At 41.0% G+C, this 21,141-nt stretch overlaps 1 protein-coding gene and 1 pseudogene across 10 annotated transcripts in view; both read right to left on the bottom strand.

Annotated features, from left to right (window-relative positions):
• HEATR5A (HEAT repeat containing 5A) overlaps nt 1-21,141 on the bottom strand; it is a 148,177-nt gene that overhangs the window by 43,466 nt on the left and 83,570 nt on the right. For 9 of the 10 annotated variants that reach the window (XM_033188329.1, XM_033188327.1, XM_033188333.1 and 6 more), the window contains exons 23-28: nt 16,229-16,408; nt 13,695-13,934; nt 11,621-11,802; nt 8,340-8,408; nt 5,569-5,748; nt 1,865-2,087 (exon numbers count right to left, since the gene is read on the bottom strand). In XM_033188329.1, the coding sequence (XP_033044220.1) occupies nt 1,865-2,087; nt 5,569-5,748; nt 8,340-8,408; nt 11,621-11,802; nt 13,695-13,934; nt 16,229-16,408 (1,074 nt within the window). The remainder of the gene's footprint in view (nt 1-1,864; nt 2,088-5,568; nt 5,749-8,339; nt 8,409-11,620; nt 11,803-13,694; nt 13,935-16,228; nt 16,409-21,141) is intronic. The other variant, XM_033188334.1, reaches the window with a different exon arrangement.
• On the bottom strand, nt 10,269-11,254 carry LOC117069848 (annotated as a pseudogene).

Below are 21,141 nucleotides of genomic sequence, written 5' to 3'. Positions count from 1 at the left end.
ATGACTGATTACATTCCTTAATTTTTTTTTTTTAAAGAGAGGGACTTGCTCTGTCACCCAGGCTGGAGTGCAGTGGCACAATCATAGCTTCCTGCAGCCTCCAACTCCTGGGCTCATGGGATCTTCCCACATCAGCCTTCTGAGTAGCTGGGACTATAGGTGTACTACATCACACTGAACTTCCATTAGTTTAAAAAAGGTAAAAGAAAAGGACAAGTTACAGACTGAGAGAAAATACTTATAAGACATGCAACCACAAAGGAATAGTGTTGTGTATATATATAAAGGATTACACAATCAGGAAGAAAACAATTTTTTTTTTTTTTTTGAGACGGAGTCTTGCTCTGTCGCCCCGGCTGGAGTGCAGTGGCCAGATCTCAGCTCACTGCAAGCTCCGCCTCCTGGGTTTACGCCATTCTCCTGCCTCAGCCTCCAGAGTAGCTGGGACTACAGGCGCCTGCCACCTCGCCCGGCTAGTTTTTTGTATTTTCCAGTAGAGACGGGGTTTCACCAGGTTAGCCAGGATGGTCTCAATCTCCTGATCTTGTGATCCGCCCGCCTCAGCCTCCCAAAGTGCTGGGATTACAGGCTTGAGCCACTGTGCCCGGCCGAAAACAATTGTTAGAAATGAATTTCTGATGCTGCAAAAGAAACAGCACTCAGATATAATTTCAGTTTCCTCAGCAAGGCAATTTACTTTTGCAAAAGGGTGTCACTCGTGCCCATTAAGATCGCAAGTGCACACGGAACAAAGGAGACAAGGGGGGTTTTATATCCTTAATGCGATCTGTATCTCTGTGTTCTTCCCCCATGGGCTGGGGTCGGACTGTATAATCTGAGCGGACCCGACTGGCTACTTGTAAATATTTTTCTAAATATGGAAGGGAGGGGGACGTGAGGTCCAGTGGTGGAGCAACTGGGACGTGCAGTTTCGGAAAAATGGGTACAGGTAACCAAAGGAACAGATGTAAGTTATCAATTAAAACTGACGGGAAGGGGGTAAGGTGTTTACAGTAACTAGAGGCAAGGAGAAACAAGAAAGTTGGGTTTGAGAACAAAGGGTAAGGAAGTTAACAGGCTAAACCTTTTGAAGAAAAACTCAGAAAGATTCATTGTATCTTACAACAAAATAAATACCAAATAGCAGATGGGCAAAGATTATGACTAAATTATTTATGGAAGAAGCAACTTAAAGACTGTTAATCAAGGAAATAAGAAAATAAAACAATGAAATATTTCATAGCCATCAGATTGGCAAAAATTATTAAGTATGATAATACAGTGTGGAGAAATGAAAACAAGTTGCTGGTGGGTGTAGCCTTTCCTTTTTTTTTTGAGACAGAGTCTCACTCTTGTCACCTAGGCTGGAGTGCAGAGGCACGATCTCAGCTCATTGCAACCTCTGCCTCCCAAGTTCAAGCAATCCTCCTGCCTCAGCCTCCCGAGTTGCAGGGATTACAGGCACGCACCACCACACTTGGCTAACTTTTGCATTTTTAGTAGAGACGGGGTTTCACTATGTTGGCCGTGCTGGTCTCGAACTCCTGACCTCAAGTGATCCGCCAACCTCAGCTTCCCGAACTGCTGGGATTACATAAGTTTGAGAACAGCCTGGCAACAAGGCAAAACCCCATCTCTGCAACATATACAAAAATTAGCGGGGCGTGGTGGTGTATACCTGTAGTCCTTGCTACTTGGGAGGCTGAGGTGGGAGGACTGCCTGAACCCAGGAGGCAGAGATTGCAGTGACCCAAAATTGCACCAATGCACTCCAGCCTGGGAAACAAAGTAAGACCCTGTCGCAAAAAAAAAGAAAATATGTTACTGTCACTCTAGGAATTATATAAGTATTTTACCTCCTTACCTTCAGCAGGAAGTTGGGAGGCAAATTCTGAAGGCAAAGTTAAAAGAGCAAAATCCTGAAGTGCAGCAAGCCAGAGTCTGCTTAGTGTGCCAAGATCTGCATAGACTAAGTCAAGAAGTCCATCTGATGAACATGATCCATTTCTGATACTGTCCTCTAAACAGCTGGTAGTCTTCAGAGGTTGCCTGTGGTTTTTATGTCTTTGCACAGCAATTATGTAGACCTGTTAAAGGTTAATTTAAAAACAGGAAATATTTTATCTGCTGAAAAGGTACTATAAAATGTTTATATTTTCCTGAAGAGACAGACTTACCTTTGAGCATACTGGACTTGAAATGCACTGTGATATCAAGAAGGCCTGTGTGTGTAACTACACACAGAAAACTGGGGTAGAAAGAGTCAAAAATACTATCTTCAATGAGATGCATTAGGGATAACAAATATCTGGTAAATATGATGCCACTTCTCACATTTACAATCATAATACTATATCACGGCACTCTTTCTCACTAAGCCTGGTATGGCCTAATAATCCATCTTAACATATGGCTATAGGTAGCCATCTCTTAACTGAAATACTGAAAATATTTTCATTCAAATGTGTCACTAAATCTCTACAAAGTGTACACAAATAGATTTAACATGGATTATAGAATGTTAAAGTATGCAACACAGTGTATAACATGCACTATTCCTTTATCTACAACTCTAAAATCCAAAAAACTCTGAAAAAACCCAAGTTTTGGGCAAACTAATCTGGTGGCAACACTGACGAACTTATGTGAGGCCATTTATATCTATATACACAAAACAGTATGAATATTCAAACATGAATGTGTCTGATTATAGATTCTATGGTATTGCCCTAGACTTCCCAGATATATATTGGTCAGTCATTATTTATCTTTATTGAAGAAATAATATGAGGAGGTAACAGGCTTAAGCAAAAGCACAGAGATTTAGATCCAGTCTATTTTATTTTATTTTTATTTTTTTGAGAAGAAGTCTCACTCTGTCACCCAAGCTGGAGTGCAGTGGTGCCATCTCAGCTCACTACAACCTTCACCTCCCCGGTTCAAGCAATTCTCCTGCCTCAGCCTCCCAAGTAGCGGGGATTACAGGCGTGCAACACCATGCCTGGCTGGTTTTTGTATTTTTTAGTAGAGACTGGGTTTCACCATGTTGACCAGGCTGGTCTTGAACTCCTGACCTCATGTGATCTGCCTGCCTCAGTCTCCCAAAGTGCTGGGATTATAGGTGTGAGCCACCACGCCCAGGCTATTTTATTTGTTTTCTTATTTTTGAGATGGAGTTTTGCTCTGTTCTCCAAGCTGGGGTGCAATGGTGCGATCTCGGCTCACTGCAACCTCTGCCTCCGGGTTCAAGCAATTCTCCTGCCTCAGCCTCCCAAGTAGTGGGGATTACAGGCGTGCACCACCATGCCTGGCTGGTTTTTGTATTTTTTAGTAGAGACTGGGTTTCACCATGTTGACCAGGCTGGTCTTAAACTCCTGACCTCATGTGATCTGCCTGCCTCAGTCTCCAAAGTGCTGGGATTATAGGTGTGAGCCACCACGCCCAGGCTATTTTATTTGTTTTCTTATTTTTGAGATGGAGTTTTGCTCTGTTCTCCAAGCTGGGGTGCAATGGTGCGATCTCGGCTCACTGCAACCTCTGCCTCCGGGTTCAAGCAATTCTCCTGCCTCAGCCTCCAAGTAGTGGGGATTACAGGCGTGCACCACCATGCCTGGCTGGTTTTTGTATTTTTTAGTAGAGACTGGGTTTCACCATGTTGACCAGGCTGGTCTTAAACTCCTGACCTCATGTGATCTGCCTGCCTCAGTCTCCCAAAGTGCTGGGATTATAGGTGTGAGCCACCACGCCCAGGCTATTTTATTTGTTTTCTTATTTTTGAGATGGAGTTTTGCTCTTGTTCTCCAAGCTGGGGTGCAATGGTGCGATCTCGGCTCACTGCAACCTCTGCCTCCCGGGTTCAAGCAATTCTCCTGCCTCAGCCTCCCAAGTAGTGGGGATTACAGGCGTGCACCACCATGCCTGGCTGGTTTTTGTATTTTTTAGTAGAGACTGGGTTTCACCATGTTGACCAGGCTGGTCTTAAACTCCTGACCTCATGTGATCTGCCTGCCTCAGTCTCCCAAAGTGCTGGGATTATAGGTGTGAGCCACCACGCCCAGGCTATTTTATTTGTTTTCTTATTTTTGAGATGGAGTTTCGCTCTTGTTCCCCAAGCTGGGGTGCAATGGTGCGATCACGGCTCACTGCAACCTCTGCCTCCCGGGTTCAAGCAATTCTCCTGCCTTAGCCTCCCGAGTAGCTGGGATTACCAGCGTGCGCCACCATGCCCAGCTAATTTTTTTGTATTTTCAGTAGAAACGGGGTTTCACCATGTTAGCCAGGCTGGTCTCGAACTTCTGATCTCAGGTGATCTGCCCACCTCGGCCTCCCAAAGTGCTGGGATTACAGGTGTGCACCACCGTGCCTGGCCTATTTTATTTATTATTAAAATTTTATATAGAGATGAGGTCTCAGTATGTTGTCCAGGCTGATCTCGAACTCCTGGCCTCAAGTAATCCTCTTGCCTTGGGCTCCTAAAGTGTTGGGATTACAAGCATGAGCCACTGCACCTGGCCAGACCCAGTTTATTGAATCTAGGCACAACTACTTCCTAATGAAGGTTGTGATAAATAATGACAAAAATAAAGATTCTACAACTTTCAGGTTTAAAATACCTCTACTGGAGGAAACCCTTTTGTACAGGTTGGTTAATCTCTTAGATGAAATCTGAGATTACATACCTTCATTAAAATGGTATGTGAACTGGGCCAGGCATGGAGGCTCATACTTGTAATCCCAGCACTTTAAGAGGCAGAGGAGAGTGGATCGTTTGAGGTCAGGAGTTCAGGACCAACCTGGCCAACATGGTGAAACCCCATCTCTACGAAAAATACAAAAATTAGCTGGGTGTGGTAGGGAATACCTGCAGTCCCAGCTACTTGGGAGGTCGAGACACGAGAATCGCTTGAACCTGGGAGATGGAGGTTGCTGTGAGCCAAGATTGCTCCAGTGCACCCCAGCCTCGTCAACAGAACAAGACTCTGTCTCCAAAAAAAATGATATGTGAACCAAGATTGGTCATGTTTGGTCACTGCTGAAGCTGGGTGATGGGTATATGTAGATTCATTATAAATAGTACTACGTCTACTTTTGCAAATGTTTAAACATTGCATAGTAAATTTAAAAATATAGTTTTCTTCTTTATTGGGAAAGTAAATACGCATTTTACTGTAAGATTTCTTTATCCTTGGAAAATAAAATAACTACTACTTAGTATTCAAAAATCATTCTATGAAAGAGCATTAGAAAGCATTATATGCTACAGAGTTGAGAGAAAACCCAAATTTCCAAGAATTCAGGATTCAATAAAAGTTGACTTCCACTGGCTACTATAAAGTCTCTCTGGCTTATAAGTGGCACTGCTTAAAGTAGGAGATAATAGACTACGGAAGACTCTTTAAAATGCTTGACCAACATATTAACATATAAATACATCACATGTTGGAATTATTTTTAAACTTAAAAATGAACTTATTTGTAGTTCATTTTAAATAGTAAATTTCAGTTTATGGCCTAAGGTGTTTATTAACAACTTCTAAAATTCCAGTTATAAATTAAGAAATACCAACCTCTGCCCAGGCTTTAAGCACAGCTAAGATCTCCATGGTAGAAGCACTTTCATTATATAAGTGACTTAGAGCTTCTTTTCCAGCCTGTATTTTAGTTAACGATGAAACAAGCAACTGATGAACTCTTCGGAGATCATTAAGGTCACTTACAACTCCACTTGCTATCCAGGCACTGCAAACCTAGTTTTCAAGAAATTAAAAGTTATATTTTAAAATTATAAGTATCTCCCTTGGCTGGGCATGGTGGCTCATACCTGTAATCCCAGCATTTTGGGAGCTGAGGCAGGCAGACTGCTTGAGCTCAGGAGTTTGAGACAAGCCTGGGCAACATGGCATAACTCTGTCTAAAAGAAAATACAGGCCGGGCGCGGTGGCTCAAGCCTGTAATCCCAGCACTTTGGGAGGCCGAGACGGGCGGATCACGAGGTCAGGAGATCGAGACCATCCTGGCTAACACGGTGAAACCCCGTCTCTACTAAAAAATACAAAAAACTAGCCGGGTGAGGTGGCGGGCGCCTGTAGTCCCAGCTACTCGGGAGGCTGAGGCAGGAGAATGGCGTAAACCGGGAGGCGGAGCTTGCAGTGAGCTGAGATCCGGCCACTGCACTCCAGCCCGGGCGACAGAGCGAGACTCCGTCTCAAAAAAAAAAAAAAAAAAAAAAAAAAGAAAATACAAAAATCAGCTGGGCATGGTAATGTGCACCTGTAGTACTAGCTACTCAGAAGGCTAGGGCAGGAGGACTGCATGAGCCCATAAGTTTGAGGACACAGTGAGCTAGGATTGAGCCACTACACTTTAGACCTCTAGACTCGCTGGCAGAGTGAGACCCCATCTCTTAAAACAAAAAAAACAAAAAAACCCATCTCTTAAAAAAAAAATCTCCCTTGTGAGTTCAGCAGAGCTCATCACATCTCAAGAATCTAGTCACTGAGACTATATTGCTATTGCTTTCAAGAAATCCTGTGGAAGGAGGCTGATAATGATAGTCAAAAGCCAGCATTTCCAAAGGGAACGAAGTCTAAGGTTGAAGCAAGGAAATCAGTGCTAATGAGCACATAAATTGAACAGTTCTAGACGTATTAATATGGAGAAATGAAGCTATGAAATCATAAAACCCCAACAAAATTTTTGATTGTTTTGAAGACAGTGTATTTTTAATCTTAAAAACAAAACATCATTAATTCTACAATGCAAAACACTTGGTCCAGGTGCCATGACATTTCTCTCTCTTTTTTTGGGATAGGATCTCACTCTGTAGCCCCGGCTGGAATGCAGGGGTGCCATCACAGCTCCTACAGCCTTGACCTCCACGGCCCAGGGTATCCTCCCACCTCAGCCTCCTGAGTAGCCAGGACCACAGGCACATACCACCACGCCTGGCTAATTTTTTATTTTTTATAGAGAAAGGGTCTCCCTATGTTGCCCAGGCTAGTCTCAAACTCCTGAGCTCAAGTGAGCCACTTGCCTTGGCCTCCCAAAGGGCTGGGATTATAGGAATGAGTCACTGTGTCCAGCTGATATTTCTCTTTTTCTAAGGACAATTTATTTTTCCTCTTCTGTGTATTTATTTAGTTATTATCTCATCTCACAAACTATTTCAAGTGGCTTACAGCAGGAACACACATAATAAAGTTATAATAAATTAGAGATTCATACAACATTTAACATAGTTCTCTGAATAGTAAAAGCACTCAACTATTTCCCAAGTACAATTAAATAAAAGTTGAAAGAACTGACTAAAATTAGTTTTTCCCACTATGTTTATAATTAATTTATTCATGTCAGTCCTGCTTGTAATTAGTTCAGGTCATTCCGGGCTAGAGTTTTTTTTTTTTTTTTTTTTTTGAGATGGAGTCTCCCTCTGTTGCCCAGGCTGGAGTGCAGTGGCATGATCTCAGCTCACTGCAGCCTCCGCCTCCCAGGTTCAGGTGATCCTCCCACCTCAGCCTCCTGAGCAGCTGGGACAATAGGTACCTGCCACCACGCCTGGCTCATTTTTTTGTACTTTTAGTAGACAGGGTTTCACCATGTTGGCCAGGCTGGCCTCTAACTCCTGACCTCAAGTGATCCACCTGCCTTGGCCTCCCAAAGTGCTGGGATTACAGGTGTGAGCCACTGTACCTGGCCTAGGGCTGGATATTAAGTGTTTGACAACGCAGCCTCAGAAAAGCAACGGTTTAAAATTGTATATTATATGGCTCTTAGGTATATGAAAAAGTGCTCAATCTCACTTGAAATACAAATCTAAACTATCTCGAGATAGTCTTTTATTGTCTCGAACAGACAAAAATCTAAAAGTTGGATGACTCACAATGTTGCTGGGACTGTGGTAAAACAGGTACTTGTATAACATTGTTGGTGGAAATTTAAATGGTAAACACCTCTAATATCCATCAATTATTAATTATTCATCCATTCAATTTTGGGGGAATCCATCAATTCAATTTTGGGGGACTTATCTCACAGATATGCTTACACCCAGTGAAATGACCTATGCACAAGGTCACTCATACAGCACTATTCTAATAGCAAAAGACAAAAAACCCAGTGTCCGTCAATACGGAACTGGTTAAAAAAATTATAACATATCTATATAGTGGACTATCATGCAGTTATCAAAAAGGAAGAGTAAGTTCTCTACATTTAAGAAGAAAAGTGTAAGCTGTGATTGATGGTAAGACATCTATAAAGAAAAAACATTGGTAAGAAATACTAACTGGAGGATTGCATCCCAAGATTATTTCTTAAGCTTCATCTTTTAACCATTTACCTGACATGCTTTAGCAGTGACATCAGGTGGTGTTTCTGAAGTGAAGGCTGGTCTAAGTGCTGCTCCTACCTGGAAAGAAATTACATGACATATCAAACATCAATAAGTAAGACAGCACAAGTTCTCCCTCTTCTTAATGCTATTTTAAAATTATTTATTTATAACAGGTATTATGGACAGCTGTTGTTTTGTCTACCCAGCATATCTTCCCCTGTTTTTAGGTAACAACATCCCAATTTTTCCTTTGGGGAATGATCTTCTCTCCCCAACTCTTTTTTTTTGTTTTGAGACAGAGTCTTGCCCTGTCGCCCAGGCAGGCTGGAGTGCAGTGGCACAATCTCGGCTCACTACAACCTCCGCCTCGCAGGTTCAAGTGATTCTCCTGCCTCAGCTTCCCAAGTAGCTGGGATTACAGATGCAAGCCACCACAACCAGCTAATTTTGTATTTTTAGTAGAGATGGGGTTTCACTATGTTGGCCAGGCTGGTTGGTCTCCAACTCCTGACCTCAAGTGATCCACCTGCCTCCTCCCAAAGTGCTGGGATTACAGGTGTGAGCCACCGTGCCCGGCCTCTCCCTCTTAATCCATATTGTTGGTTTGGAGCTGACAGCATTGCCTGGCTCCAGGGACTCATGCTGGGATATTGAAGACTCTCAAGATTTTCACTGGGAGTACTGGGAAAGCAGCACTGTATCTTTCTGAGGCCCTGGGTAGGCTAAGACAGCCATCTTGATTTCACTTGGAGAGAATAAACCTGAAAATAAGGCCACTGTGGAAGAAAGCAGAGACAACTAAGAGAGTCCTATAATAATTTTCCTTTTCTGCTTGAGTTCTAATTGTATTTCTAGCACTTGCAATTGTGAGAGGGCTAAAAATATAACAGAGCTCCTCTTAATTAAGTTGAATTATAATATTTTATTCTAATATAATAGTTTTTCTTTTCTTTTTTTTTTTTTGAGACAAAGTCTTGCTCTTGTCCCTCAGGCTGGAGTGCAATGGCACGATCTCAGCTCACTGCAATCTCTGCCTTCTGGGTTCAAGTGATTCTCCTGCCTCAGCCTCCGGAGTAGCTGGCATTACACCAGCCTGCCACTACACCTAGCTCATTCTTGTCTTTTTAGTAGAGATGGGGTTTCACCACTTTGGCCAGGCTGGTCTCGAACTCCTGATCTCAGGTGATCTGCCCGTCTCGGCCTCCCAAGGTGCTGGGATTACAGGCGTAAGCCACTGCGCCCGGCCTCTAACATGATAGTTCCAAGTAACTTTAATCCCTTCATTTTGCTTTGTCCCTAAGCGTATGTTGGTATTAGCTGAACAAAGTGAAAAAGACCACTAATCAACTGATGAACTGCTCTGGACTCCCTAACTGCTAGCCATCAGAAGTTGCTTCTGAATAATAAAGAGAGATCTCCTTGGATGAATGCTGTTAAAGGATTACAAGACAGCTGATGATTTTGTTATCTTCCTTGTTCTTCTTAAATTGTTCAATGGACCAGTCAAATAATCAGTTAAAAAGTTTACAAAACCAGTAATAGAAACCTGAATCCTTGGGCTGGGCCTGGTGGCTCATGCCTGTAGTCCCAGCACACTGGAGGTGGGGGCAGACAGATCACTTCAGTCCAAGAGTTTGAGACCAGCTTGGGCGACATGGTAAAACTCTGTCTTTACAAAAAAATACAAAAATTAGCCAAGCATGGTGGCGTGTGGCTGTAGTTACAGTTACTTGAGGTTTCAGTGAGCCAAAATCATGCCACTGCACTCCGGCCTGGGCAACAGGGTAAAACCTTGTCTCAAAAACAACAACAAAAATCTCACAGACATCTGAATGATTTCCTAAGTCTAGAAAATAAATGAAGGAGTTTATATATATATCATGAAAACTAACCTTTATTTATTTATTTAGAGAAATGCTGTGTTTAATGGTAAAGCTTAGCACACCCCAGCACCAGGAATGGCGTGAAGTTGCAGCTGCAGGCACAGGCAGGTGACCCCCACGGAGCCTAACATGATGAAGAAGATGAAGAAGGAGACCATAAAACAGAAGAGAAGAGCCCCATGGCCTCAGACAGGGCAAAGCCCAGAATGGCATAGGAGAAGAGTTGCTGCTTGAGAGAGAGGTTCCTGGCATAGCCAATAATCAAGATGCCAAACACCGCTCCAATGCCAGCCCCTGAACCAGCCACACCAACTGCAGCTGACCCAGCACCAATAAACTTGGCTGCTGTGTCAATGTCCCGGGAGACAACACTGGCCTGGAACTCCTGTCTGGCCACCTGGAGCGGGGAGTTGCTGTAGGAAGTCTGTTTAGATGAATTTTCTGGGCTATTCAAGAAGGAGGCAGACACAGGTCTGATTAGACCCCTGGTACAACAGCAGATCAGAGCTGGAGAAATGAGTAGTACACCGGTGGTCTGCATTTTTTCAGTCTCCCAGTTTTAGCCCTTGGTCTCAGTGCTCAGCTTCCCCTACCCCGAAAATTAACCTTTAAAGTTATAAAACACTCAATTTTTTTTGTTTTTGTTTTCTTTAATAGGGCCTTTTCTTCTCCCTCTGTGGAGATGGGGGTCTCCCTATGATGCCCAGACTGGACTTGAACTTCTGGGCTCAAGTGATCTTCCTGCCTCAGCCTTCTAAGGAGCTGGGACTACAGGCATACTACTGTGCCCAAAAGATATGTTTTATGCACTTTGCTTTTACTTGAAGCTTTATAAAATATTAACTGAAAGATTTCTTCTTCAAACACATGTACTTTCTATACATGGATTATACTGGTGATATGTTAGCAGAGATACATACTCATTTATGAAGTGATATCCCAATTCAGTTCATAGACAGATCCTTCCTCCTTTCTTTCTTCCCTCTCTTCCTCTCTTCCTTTTTCTTTCCCCTTTCTTCTTCTTCTTCTTCTTCTATTTTTTAACTTTCCTATCCTCAGACAGTTTCAGACTTTTTTTTTTTGAGACAGGGTCTGGATCTGTCACCCAGGCTGGAGTGCAGTGGCACAATCTCAGCTCACTGCAACCTCCGTCTCCCAGGCTCAAGTGATTCTCCCACCTCAGCCTGAGACTACCAGTGCACACCACCATGCCAGCTAGTTTTGTATTTTTGGTAGAGATGGGGTTTCGTCATGCTGCCCGGTCTTGAACTCCTACGCTCAAAGCTACCTACCCGCCTCGGCCTCCTGAAGTGCTGGGATTACAGGCGTGAGCCACCGTGCCTGGCCTCATAGACTTTTTATCTGTGTATTTAATAATAAAATTCTCTAACAGAAAGTGCTTACATTGGCTTGATACTGTTCCAGAATCACATGACCTGGAAACTCTGGTTCTGGAACAGTTGCAAATCGCCGAATAACAACTAACAGCATTTCAAGGCCAGAAAGACGGAGCTGGTCACTGTGATCTGTGGCAGCCATAAAAGCCATGCGAATTAAGTCAGCAAGATGCAGCACCAAAAAGTCATCTATAAGATTAAAAAACATATTGGGAGAAAAAAAGATTAGAAAATATCAAAAAAATGTGCTGGAACTAAGACTTACATTAAGTGATAATTTTTCCTCCTTTAATTTTATAACCTAGACTTTAAGTACCTCTGACTTGAAATACTGTTTTGACTATTTGTTAAATAGAGACTTTAAAGCTGGATTTAATGGACACTGTAAATACACACAAAAAAACTGTCCCAAAGCTAGTAAGTATTTATAGCTACTCAGGGCAGAATTAGCATTTTTTAAGAGTCCTAATAGTATCTTCAATAAAATTTTGTTCAGATTTTATGATAAAAGTACATTAGTTGGTACAGAGGAGACTTTGGGCTTTGATTAATTAAGCAGAAATTTATTCTCTTTATGTCAAGTTGAAGCTAAGACGTAAAGTTCCTTTTAAAAAAAGTTGTATGTGCTCTTTATATGAACTACAATATCTTATTTTTACATATATTGCCAAATATACAAATGATGGGAGTATAAAAAACATTTCTAGCTGCAGAAATGATAAATGGGAATTCCTTTAATTCCTACAACACATTGTTTGGTATAATATACCTCCTGTGGAGAGATATAAGAAAATCATTTAACAGAAGAAATCAACATATCTTAGTAAATGCCAACTACAACTTTAACTCATAGCACAGGAATCAGTAAGTATAGCACGTACATTTTGTAACTCTAAGTATCTAGCACAGTGCTCTTCACAAGAGACTCAATAAATGCATACTTAAAAAATAATTAAACCAGAGATACCTAATTCATACTTAGACTGGCAACAGCAACATTTTGCTTTGAAATTCTTTTGTCTGGTAAAGAACACTTCTAAGGAATTTAGAAATATGCACTGTGGACAGGTGTGGTGGCTAATGCCTATAATCCCAGCACTTTGGGAGGCTGAGGTAGGAGAGTCACTTAAGCCCAGAAGTTTGAGACCAGCCCAGGAAACATAATAAGATCTCATTTCTACAGAAAAATTAAAAAATTAGATGGGGATGGTGGTATATGCCTATTATCCCAGTTACTCGGGAGGCTGGGGTGGGAGGATTGCTTGAGCCCAGAAGATTGAGGTTACAGTGAGCTGTGATCATGCCACTGCACTCCAGCCTGGGTGACAGAGCGAGATGCTGTCTCAAAAAAAAAAAAAAGAACAAATATATATTATATCTTTGAACATATTAGATTAAGTGAATTTAAAAAATCAGACATCAAACCATAAAGACAAACATAAATAGGTAAAAATAATACAGTTGAACAGTAAGAGGTGATCAAAATGGTCTTACAATCAGGTTTACTTAACATTGAGAAAAGTTCAAATGTTTTCTAGTTATCACAGATTATAATATCTATGATATTAAAATAATCTATAAGCAAAAACTGGCCCAAGTTACAAACCAGGAAATAATTTTTGAGAACTAGTAAATGTTCATACTAATTCCCAAGAACCAATTATTTCCTATAAACTTAATGCATTGCACATGCTCATTAAAGTGAATACCAATATAAGAAGCTTAACCATTAAAAACATATTTAAACATGAAGTGATGTGATCACAGCTCACCACAAGCTCAAACTCCTGAGCTCAAGTGATCCTCCTGCCTCAGCCTCCCGAGTAGCTGGAACTATGAGCACATGCCACCATGCCCCACTAATTAAAAAAAATTTTTTAATAGAGACAACATTTCATTATTGCCCAGGCTAGTTTCAAACTCCTGGGCTCAAGTGATCCTCCTGCCTCAGCCTCTCAAAGTGTTGGGATTATAGGTATGAGCCATTGTGTCTGGCTAGTTTCATTTTTAAAATAATAAAACCATAAGCAGACAGCATTTTTACACATATCATTTGGTCTTTTCATCACTATGTCACTTACTTCTTGAATCTTTTTTTTTCATTTCTTGTGCTAAAGCAATGTCAAAATGTGCACTGCTAGCATTCTCACATTGGTTAATTATCCTACAGACACACTCAGCAGCAAAGACTCTAGTAGCCCATCGAGGATTGGTAAAAGGATGGGATTTTTCGTCATGTCTGGTGGTCAGGACTGAGGCATCATCCCCTTTATCTCCTTCTTCTTCTTGCATTGTATCCACACAAGTTATAGCTGTACAATCTTTTATTAAAGGAGAACACATGTAATTATAATCAACTGAAAGATATATATATCAAAAGGAACACAAAAATGACTCCAAATTCAGAGTAGAATTGCTCAATTATCAATTGCTACTGATCAATCATCTTTTTAATAACATCAAATAATTAGGTCTAATAACTACAGGCAACTACAGTTGTCTAAAGGAGACACTGTAACAACTGTTCCAGGTCAAAATGACAAAGCTGTCAAATTATACCCAAAGTAAAAAACAAACACAATAGTAGATACTGAAATAATTATCAATCCCCTGCAGGTAGATGGATGTACTTAAGGAGACTCAAAATTCTCTAGTAGGGCGTGTGGGTGGGATACACTGGGAAGGCTGTTTTAACACTGGAGCCTTGCATGGATTTCAGGAGGTTCCTGAATCCACTGAAATTGTCTGAAAATATTTTTCTTAGGATAGACTCATTGCTATCATTACAGTATCAAAATTGTACTGACAGCTGGAGTCACTGAGTAGTGAATTATCTCCTCTACTTATTAACTGTTAAATTTACAAACTGTTTAACAACTGAAAATGGAACTAATGCTATGAAACAAACCAAACTGGTTTTCTTGCATTATCCTGTATGTCAATATTTTTTTACATGTTAGAATACCAAAGATGTCACAAATAAAGTTATGGTCAAGTTAACAGAGACTGGAAGGTATTTTCCTGAGAAGGTATGGAGCCAAACCACAGAAGATGAAGAATTAATGGCAAGATAAAATTGAGCAAGCTCAGGGAGTATGAATGCAAAATTTAAAAAAGATAAGTGAGACACCAGAAAAATGTAACCAGTCTATCTATGCACACACATATTTTCTTTCTCTTTTTTTTTGAGACAAGATCTTGCTCTGTTACACAATCATGGCACTGCACCCTCGAACACCTGGGCTCAGGCGACATTTTCTTTTAAAGAAAGTCCTTGCAATTTCTGAGTAGTGGGGAACAGAAGAGAAAATTAGAAAAATAAAATATGTATAGCGTAATAGTTGAAACAGCCAGTGTAAATTATTGGAAGAGGGACCAATAAGAATGAAGATAGACAGAGGAGAGAATACAAAACATTCCAGGAATTTGATTTTAACTTTTCTCCTATCACACAATTCAGACATAAGAGCTACATTAAATTCTAAGGCTTGGGCAACTGAGTTGGGAGCACTGAAGTATAGTGGAAAGCTTGCGGATTTTAAAAGTTATGTAGGTGTAGGACTGAATCTGTCTTATGTCCTCAGGCAGGTTACCTCTCCAGGCCTATTTTCTCTTCTATAAAACAGAATAAAATTGCCTGTGCATAGGATGGGTTAAAGGCTTAAATCAGATAAATTATGTACAGTTCTTAGAAAAGAACTGGTTTTTCTCTTCTTTCTTCCTCTCATTTATTTTCTCTCTTATCCCAAGGATACGAATTTTAAATATTCAAATATACTTTCTCATAAACAATTATCTTGTATTACTGAAGACATTAGGGTAATAACACTGTTTTCTAATACTACTTGAAATTAACATTATTGTATGTGTGAAACTGGCTTGCTCAAAATGTCATAACTTTGTGTAATTTTCTCTTATGGTGACTAAGTAATTTCATATGGTGCGAGGGGTAGGGTGGGTATGTATGAATGTATGTATGTATGTAGAGACAGGGTTTCACTTTATTGCCCAGGCTGGAGTGCAGTGGTATGATCTTGGCTCACTGCAACCTCTGCCTCTTGGGCTCAAGCAATCCTCCCATCTTAGCCTCCTGTGTAGCTGGGACTACAGGCGTGAGCCACCAGGCCCAGCCAATTAAAAAAAAATTTTTTTTTGTAGAGATGGTGTTTTTCCACGTTGCCCAGGGTGGTCTCAAACTTCTGGACTTGAGCAATCTGTCTGCCTCAGCCTCCCAAAGTGCTGGGATTACAGGGGTAAGCCACCACACCTGGTCTCAAATATTTATTGCATGTATGAAAAGAAATGATGGAGACAATATAAATCAAGTCACACCTTTTAGACCATAAATAACTCTACTTTTTAGTTTGCTTTATATAGGAAAGTCATCTAAGATGGCCAAAGGGAAAAAGCAGGTTTAAGTATTGGATTTATATTGTTCAAATTAAAGATAATTCTAAAACACTAGAAATACAATCTTCATTTGAAGAAAAGCAACAATCAGACAATCAGAATCTAGCTAGTTAGACAAGACTGATGAATTCTCAGTGGTAAACAATTTTATGTAAAGTTTTAAATTTCAATTTTATTATTTTAACTGATAATGACCAATACTTACCAGCTGATGCAGCAAGTATATCTTTACAAAGTTTTAACCACAGGGAGAGTTTTTCCACTGCCATAGATGTAAGCATGTAATTTAAAGTCTCTTTGATATCATGGCATAATCTCTCATCTGTCTCTTTGTCTAGTAAGATCAATAATGCCCCCTCAAGGCCGACTTCTCTGATGTTAGCATCTGACAAGAAGAAAATCAACTATCTAAGTAATACAGAAAACAAAACTACCACATCAGAAGCTCACACATTCAGTAGTTATTCAAATACTAGATGAAAATATATCTTAAAGAACTAGCCCAAATACGGTGCTTTAATCTACTGAGATCCATTTTAGTTCACACTTGAATTTTGGGATTATTTATGACCCTATATAGCTGTAATTTATGTAATGTCATTGAAAAAAAGTATTAATATGTTATTATTAATATGTTTTCTTAATCAGGTAAAAAGTTTTACCTAATAAGTGTCCAATACTTATAAAACTTTTTTTTTAAAATTCGAGATGGAGTTTCGCTCTTGTTGCCCAGACTGGAGTGCAATGGCATGATCTTGGCTCACTGCAACCTCTGCCTCCCAGGTTCAAGCGGTTCTCCTGCCTCAGCCTCCCTAGTAGCTAGAATTGCAGGCACCTGCCACCACACCCAGCTAATTTTTTGTATTTTTAGTAGAGATGGGGTTTCACTACATTGCCCAGGCTGGTCTCGAACTCCTGACCTCAGGAGATCCAACCCTCTCAGCCTCCCAAAGGGCTGGGATTACAGGTCTGAGCCACTGCACCCAGCTCAATACTTACAAATTTTATTCAGTGCTTATTTATTTATTTTTTCCTTTTGAGACAGAGTCTCACTCTGTCACCCAGGATGGAGTGAAGTGGTGTGATCTCAGCTTACTGCAACCTCCGCCTCCCAGGTTGAAGCAGTTCTCCTGTCTCAGCCTCCCGAACAGCTGGGACTACAGGTGCCCACTACCATGCCCTGCTAATTTTTGTATTTTTAGTAGAGACAGGTTTCACCAGTGGTCAGGCTGGTCTTGAACTCCTGACCTCAGGTGATCCGCATACCCAGGCCTCCCAAAGTGCTAGGATTACAGTCATGAGCCACCACACCTGGCCCAGTATAATTATTTTCTAATTTTAAATAAACACAATTAAGTTTTCCTTATTCTGGTATAAAGCTTTAAAATATATTAATGTGAGAGTAAAGCCTAAACAGAAAACAATCACTATATGGAAAACACTGTTTAATTACTACAACTAAGCTATTGGGACTACTGAATAAACACATATCACTATACAATATTCTTACTACAAAGTAATACCTCAAAGGGGAAATACAAGCCTTGATCTAGCATCTACTATTACCTTTAATTCTGAAAATGCCAAACGGACAAATACATTTTCTCTTGAAGAGTTAACTCATCTAGCAGTTATGAAAGTATGTAGATTTGAAAGGTTATATTATTAGTAGGCTATTCTATTTTATTTATTTATTTTTTAGAGACAGAGTCTTGCTCTGTCACCCAGGATGGAGTACAGTGGCGCAATCTCATTGCAATCTCTGCCTCCTGAGTTCAAGCAATTCTCCTGCCTCAGCCTCTCCAGTAGCTGGGATTACAGGCATGTGCCACCATGCCCAACTAACTTTTTTTGTATTACCTTGTAGAGACGAGGTTTCACCATGTTGGCCAGGCTGGTCTTGAACTCCTGACCTCAGATCCACCTGCCTCAGCCTCCCAAAGTGTTGGGATTATAGGCGTGAGCCACTGTGCCTGGCCTTTGTGGGTGTTTTGTTTTGTTGGTATTACGCTATTTTAAAAGAGAAATTATCTTTCAAAGATCAGAAAGAGGTGATAGAAATGTTTCAGATTAGGGATCTAAAAAGATATAATGGCTAAGGTAATGTAAGTCATAACTGGATCTTAGATTTAGGTGGTGGTGAGGTGAGGAATCATAAAGGACATTTTTTTGATGACTAGGGAAATGTGTGTGAGGGCTGTAAATCAATATTGATTTTCTTACGTGTGTGATCATGTACGGGTATGCCCTTCACATTAGGCCATTTTCACACTGCTATAAAGACATATCCAAGACTGGGTAATTTATTTAAAAAAGAGGTTTCAGGCCAGGCATGGTGGCTCACACTTGTAATCCCAGCACTTTGGGAGGCTGAGGCAGGTGGATCACTTGAGCCCAGGAGTTCAAGACCAGCCTGGGTAACAAGGTAAGACCCCATCTCCACAAAAAACACACAAAAAAATTTATCTGGGTGAGGTGACATTTATTTGTGGTCCCAGCTACCAAAGAGGCTGAGGTGGAAAGATCACATGAGCCTGGAAAGTAGAGGCTGCAGTGAGCCCAGGTGGTGCCACTGCACTCTAGCCAGGGCAACAGAGAGAGACCTTGTCTCAAAAAAAAAAAAAAAAAAAAATTATGCCAAATCTAGCCTGGATGATAGCATATCTGTTTACAACACAGTTTACTGAATATTTTAAGTCTACTGTTAAGACCTACTGCTCAGAAAAAAAAAAAAAAAGATTATTTTCAAAATATTTCTGCTCACTGACAATCATCACTGACAATGCGCCTAGTCATCCAAGAGCTCTCATGGAGAGGTACAAGGAGATAAACGTTGTCATGCCATTTAACACAATATCCATTCTGCAGACTAAGGAGTCATTTTGACTTTCAAGTTGTCTTATTTAAAAAATACATTGTAAGGCTACAGCTGCCACAGACAGATGGATCTGGGCAAAGTAACTGAAAACCTCTGGAAAGGATTCATCATTCTAGATGGTTTTTGGAGATGGAATCTACTCCTGGTGAAGATGCTGTGAACACTGTTGAAACTACAACAAAAGATTCAGAATATTACGTGAATTTAGTTGACAAAGTGGTAGCAGGTTTGAGAGAATTAATTCCAGTTTTCAAAGTTCTACTCTAAGTAAAATGCTATCAAAAAGCATTGCATGTTACAGAGTAATCTTTCATGAAAGGAAGTCAATGAATATGGCAAACTTCATTGCTGTCTTATTTTAAGAAATTGCCGGCTGGGCGTGGTGGCTCATGCCTGTAGTTCTAGCACTTTGGGAGGCCGAAGCGAGTGGACCACAAGGTCAGGAGATCGAGACCATCCTGGCTAACATGGTGAAACCCCGTCTCTACTAAAAATACAAAAAATTAGCCGGGTGTGATGGTGGGCGCCTGTAGTCCCAGCTACTTGGGAGGCTGAGGCAGGAGAATGGCAGAAACCCAGAGGCAGAGCTTGCACTGGGCCGAGATGGCGCCACTGCACTCCTGCCTGGGAGACAGACCAATACTCTGTCTCAAAAAAAAAAAAAAAAAAAAAAAAAATTTGCCAAAATTGCCACAGCCACTCCAAACCTTTAGCAACCGCCACCCTGATTAAGCAGCCATCAACACTGAGGCAAGACCCCCTACCAGCAAAAATGTTATGACTCACTGAAGGCTCAGATGATGGTTAGCATTTTTTAGTAATAAAGAATTTTTAAATTAAGGTATGTACATTGCTTTTTTAGCCATAATGCTATTTCACACTTAGCAGACTACAGTATAGTACAAACATAACTCTGATATGCACTGGAAAACCAAAAAATTCCTGACTTGCTTTAATTGCAGGGTCTGGAACCAAACCCACAATACTAGGTATTGTGTATAGGTATGCCTGTATAGCAGCCCAACCATGCTGATTTATGCAAGTTGAAGCAAAAAATTTGTTTTTGTTTTTGTTAGAGACAAGGTCTCACTATGTTGCTCAGGCTGGCCTTGAATTCCCGGGCTAAAGTGATCTTCTCACCTCAGCCTCTAAGGAAGCTGAGACTACAAGTACACGCCACCACAACTGGCTCAGCTCCCTAAACATTTTAATGTAAGAATAAAACTGTTACTTAAAGAACACAGATTATTGATAGTAAAATATATTATGGATCTAAAAACTTAAGATATTGAAAAGCTCTGTGAAGTTTATGACTTTCTAAAAGTATGACAGTACTTTGAAAACTATATACACAAATGATTATTTTTCTTTGAGACAGAGTCTCACTCTGGTGCCCAGTCTGGAGTGCAGTGGTGTAATTTCGGCCCACCACAAACTCCCCCTCCTGGGTTCAACCAATTCTTGTGCCCCAGCCTCTCAAGTAGCTGGGACTACAGGCGCATGCCGCCACACACAGCTAATTTTTTATATTTTTAGTAGAGACGGGGTTTCGCCATGTTGGCCAGGCTAGTCTCGAACTCCTGACCTCAGGTGATCTGCCCACCTTGGCCTCCCGAAGTACTGGGATTACAAGCGTGAGCAACTGCGACTGGCCAGAGTGTAAGATAATTACTGTTTTTTTTTTGGAGTCAGTGTTTTGATTTGTTACCCAGGCTGCAGTGTGGTAGCATAATAACTCACAGCAACCTCAAACTCCTGGGCTCAAGCAATTCTCTTCTCTCAGCCTTCTGATTAATTAGTAGCTGGGATTACAGATGTATACCACCACACCTGGCTAATTTAAAATATTTTTTGTAGAGATGGGGTCATGCCATGTTGCCCAGGGTGTTATATATATATATATATATATATATATATATATACACACACACACATATATATATATACAAACACACACACACATATATAAAATATATATACATGGCCGGGCACAGTGGCTCAAGCCTGTAATCCCAGCACTTTGGGAGGCCGAGACGGGCGGGTCACGAGGTCAGGAGATCGAGACCATCCTGGCTAACACGGTGAAACCCTGTCTCTACTAAAAACTACAAAAAACTAGCCGGGCGAGGTGGCGGTGCCTGTAGTCCCAGCTACCCGGGAGGCTGAGGCAGGAGAATGGCGTGAACCCGGGAGGCGGAGCTTGCAGTGAGCTGAGATCGGGCCATAGCACTCCAGCCTGG

This window comes from Trachypithecus francoisi, unplaced genomic scaffold, assembly GCF_009764315.1.
Source record: "Trachypithecus francoisi isolate TF-2019V2 unplaced genomic scaffold, Tfra_2.0 Lachesis_group3, whole genome shotgun sequence".
Lineage (NCBI taxonomy): Eukaryota > Metazoa > Chordata > Mammalia > Primates > Cercopithecidae > Trachypithecus > Trachypithecus francoisi.
The sequence above is the reverse complement of the archived record's forward strand: the minus strand, read 5'-3'. Positions and strand labels throughout refer to the sequence as shown.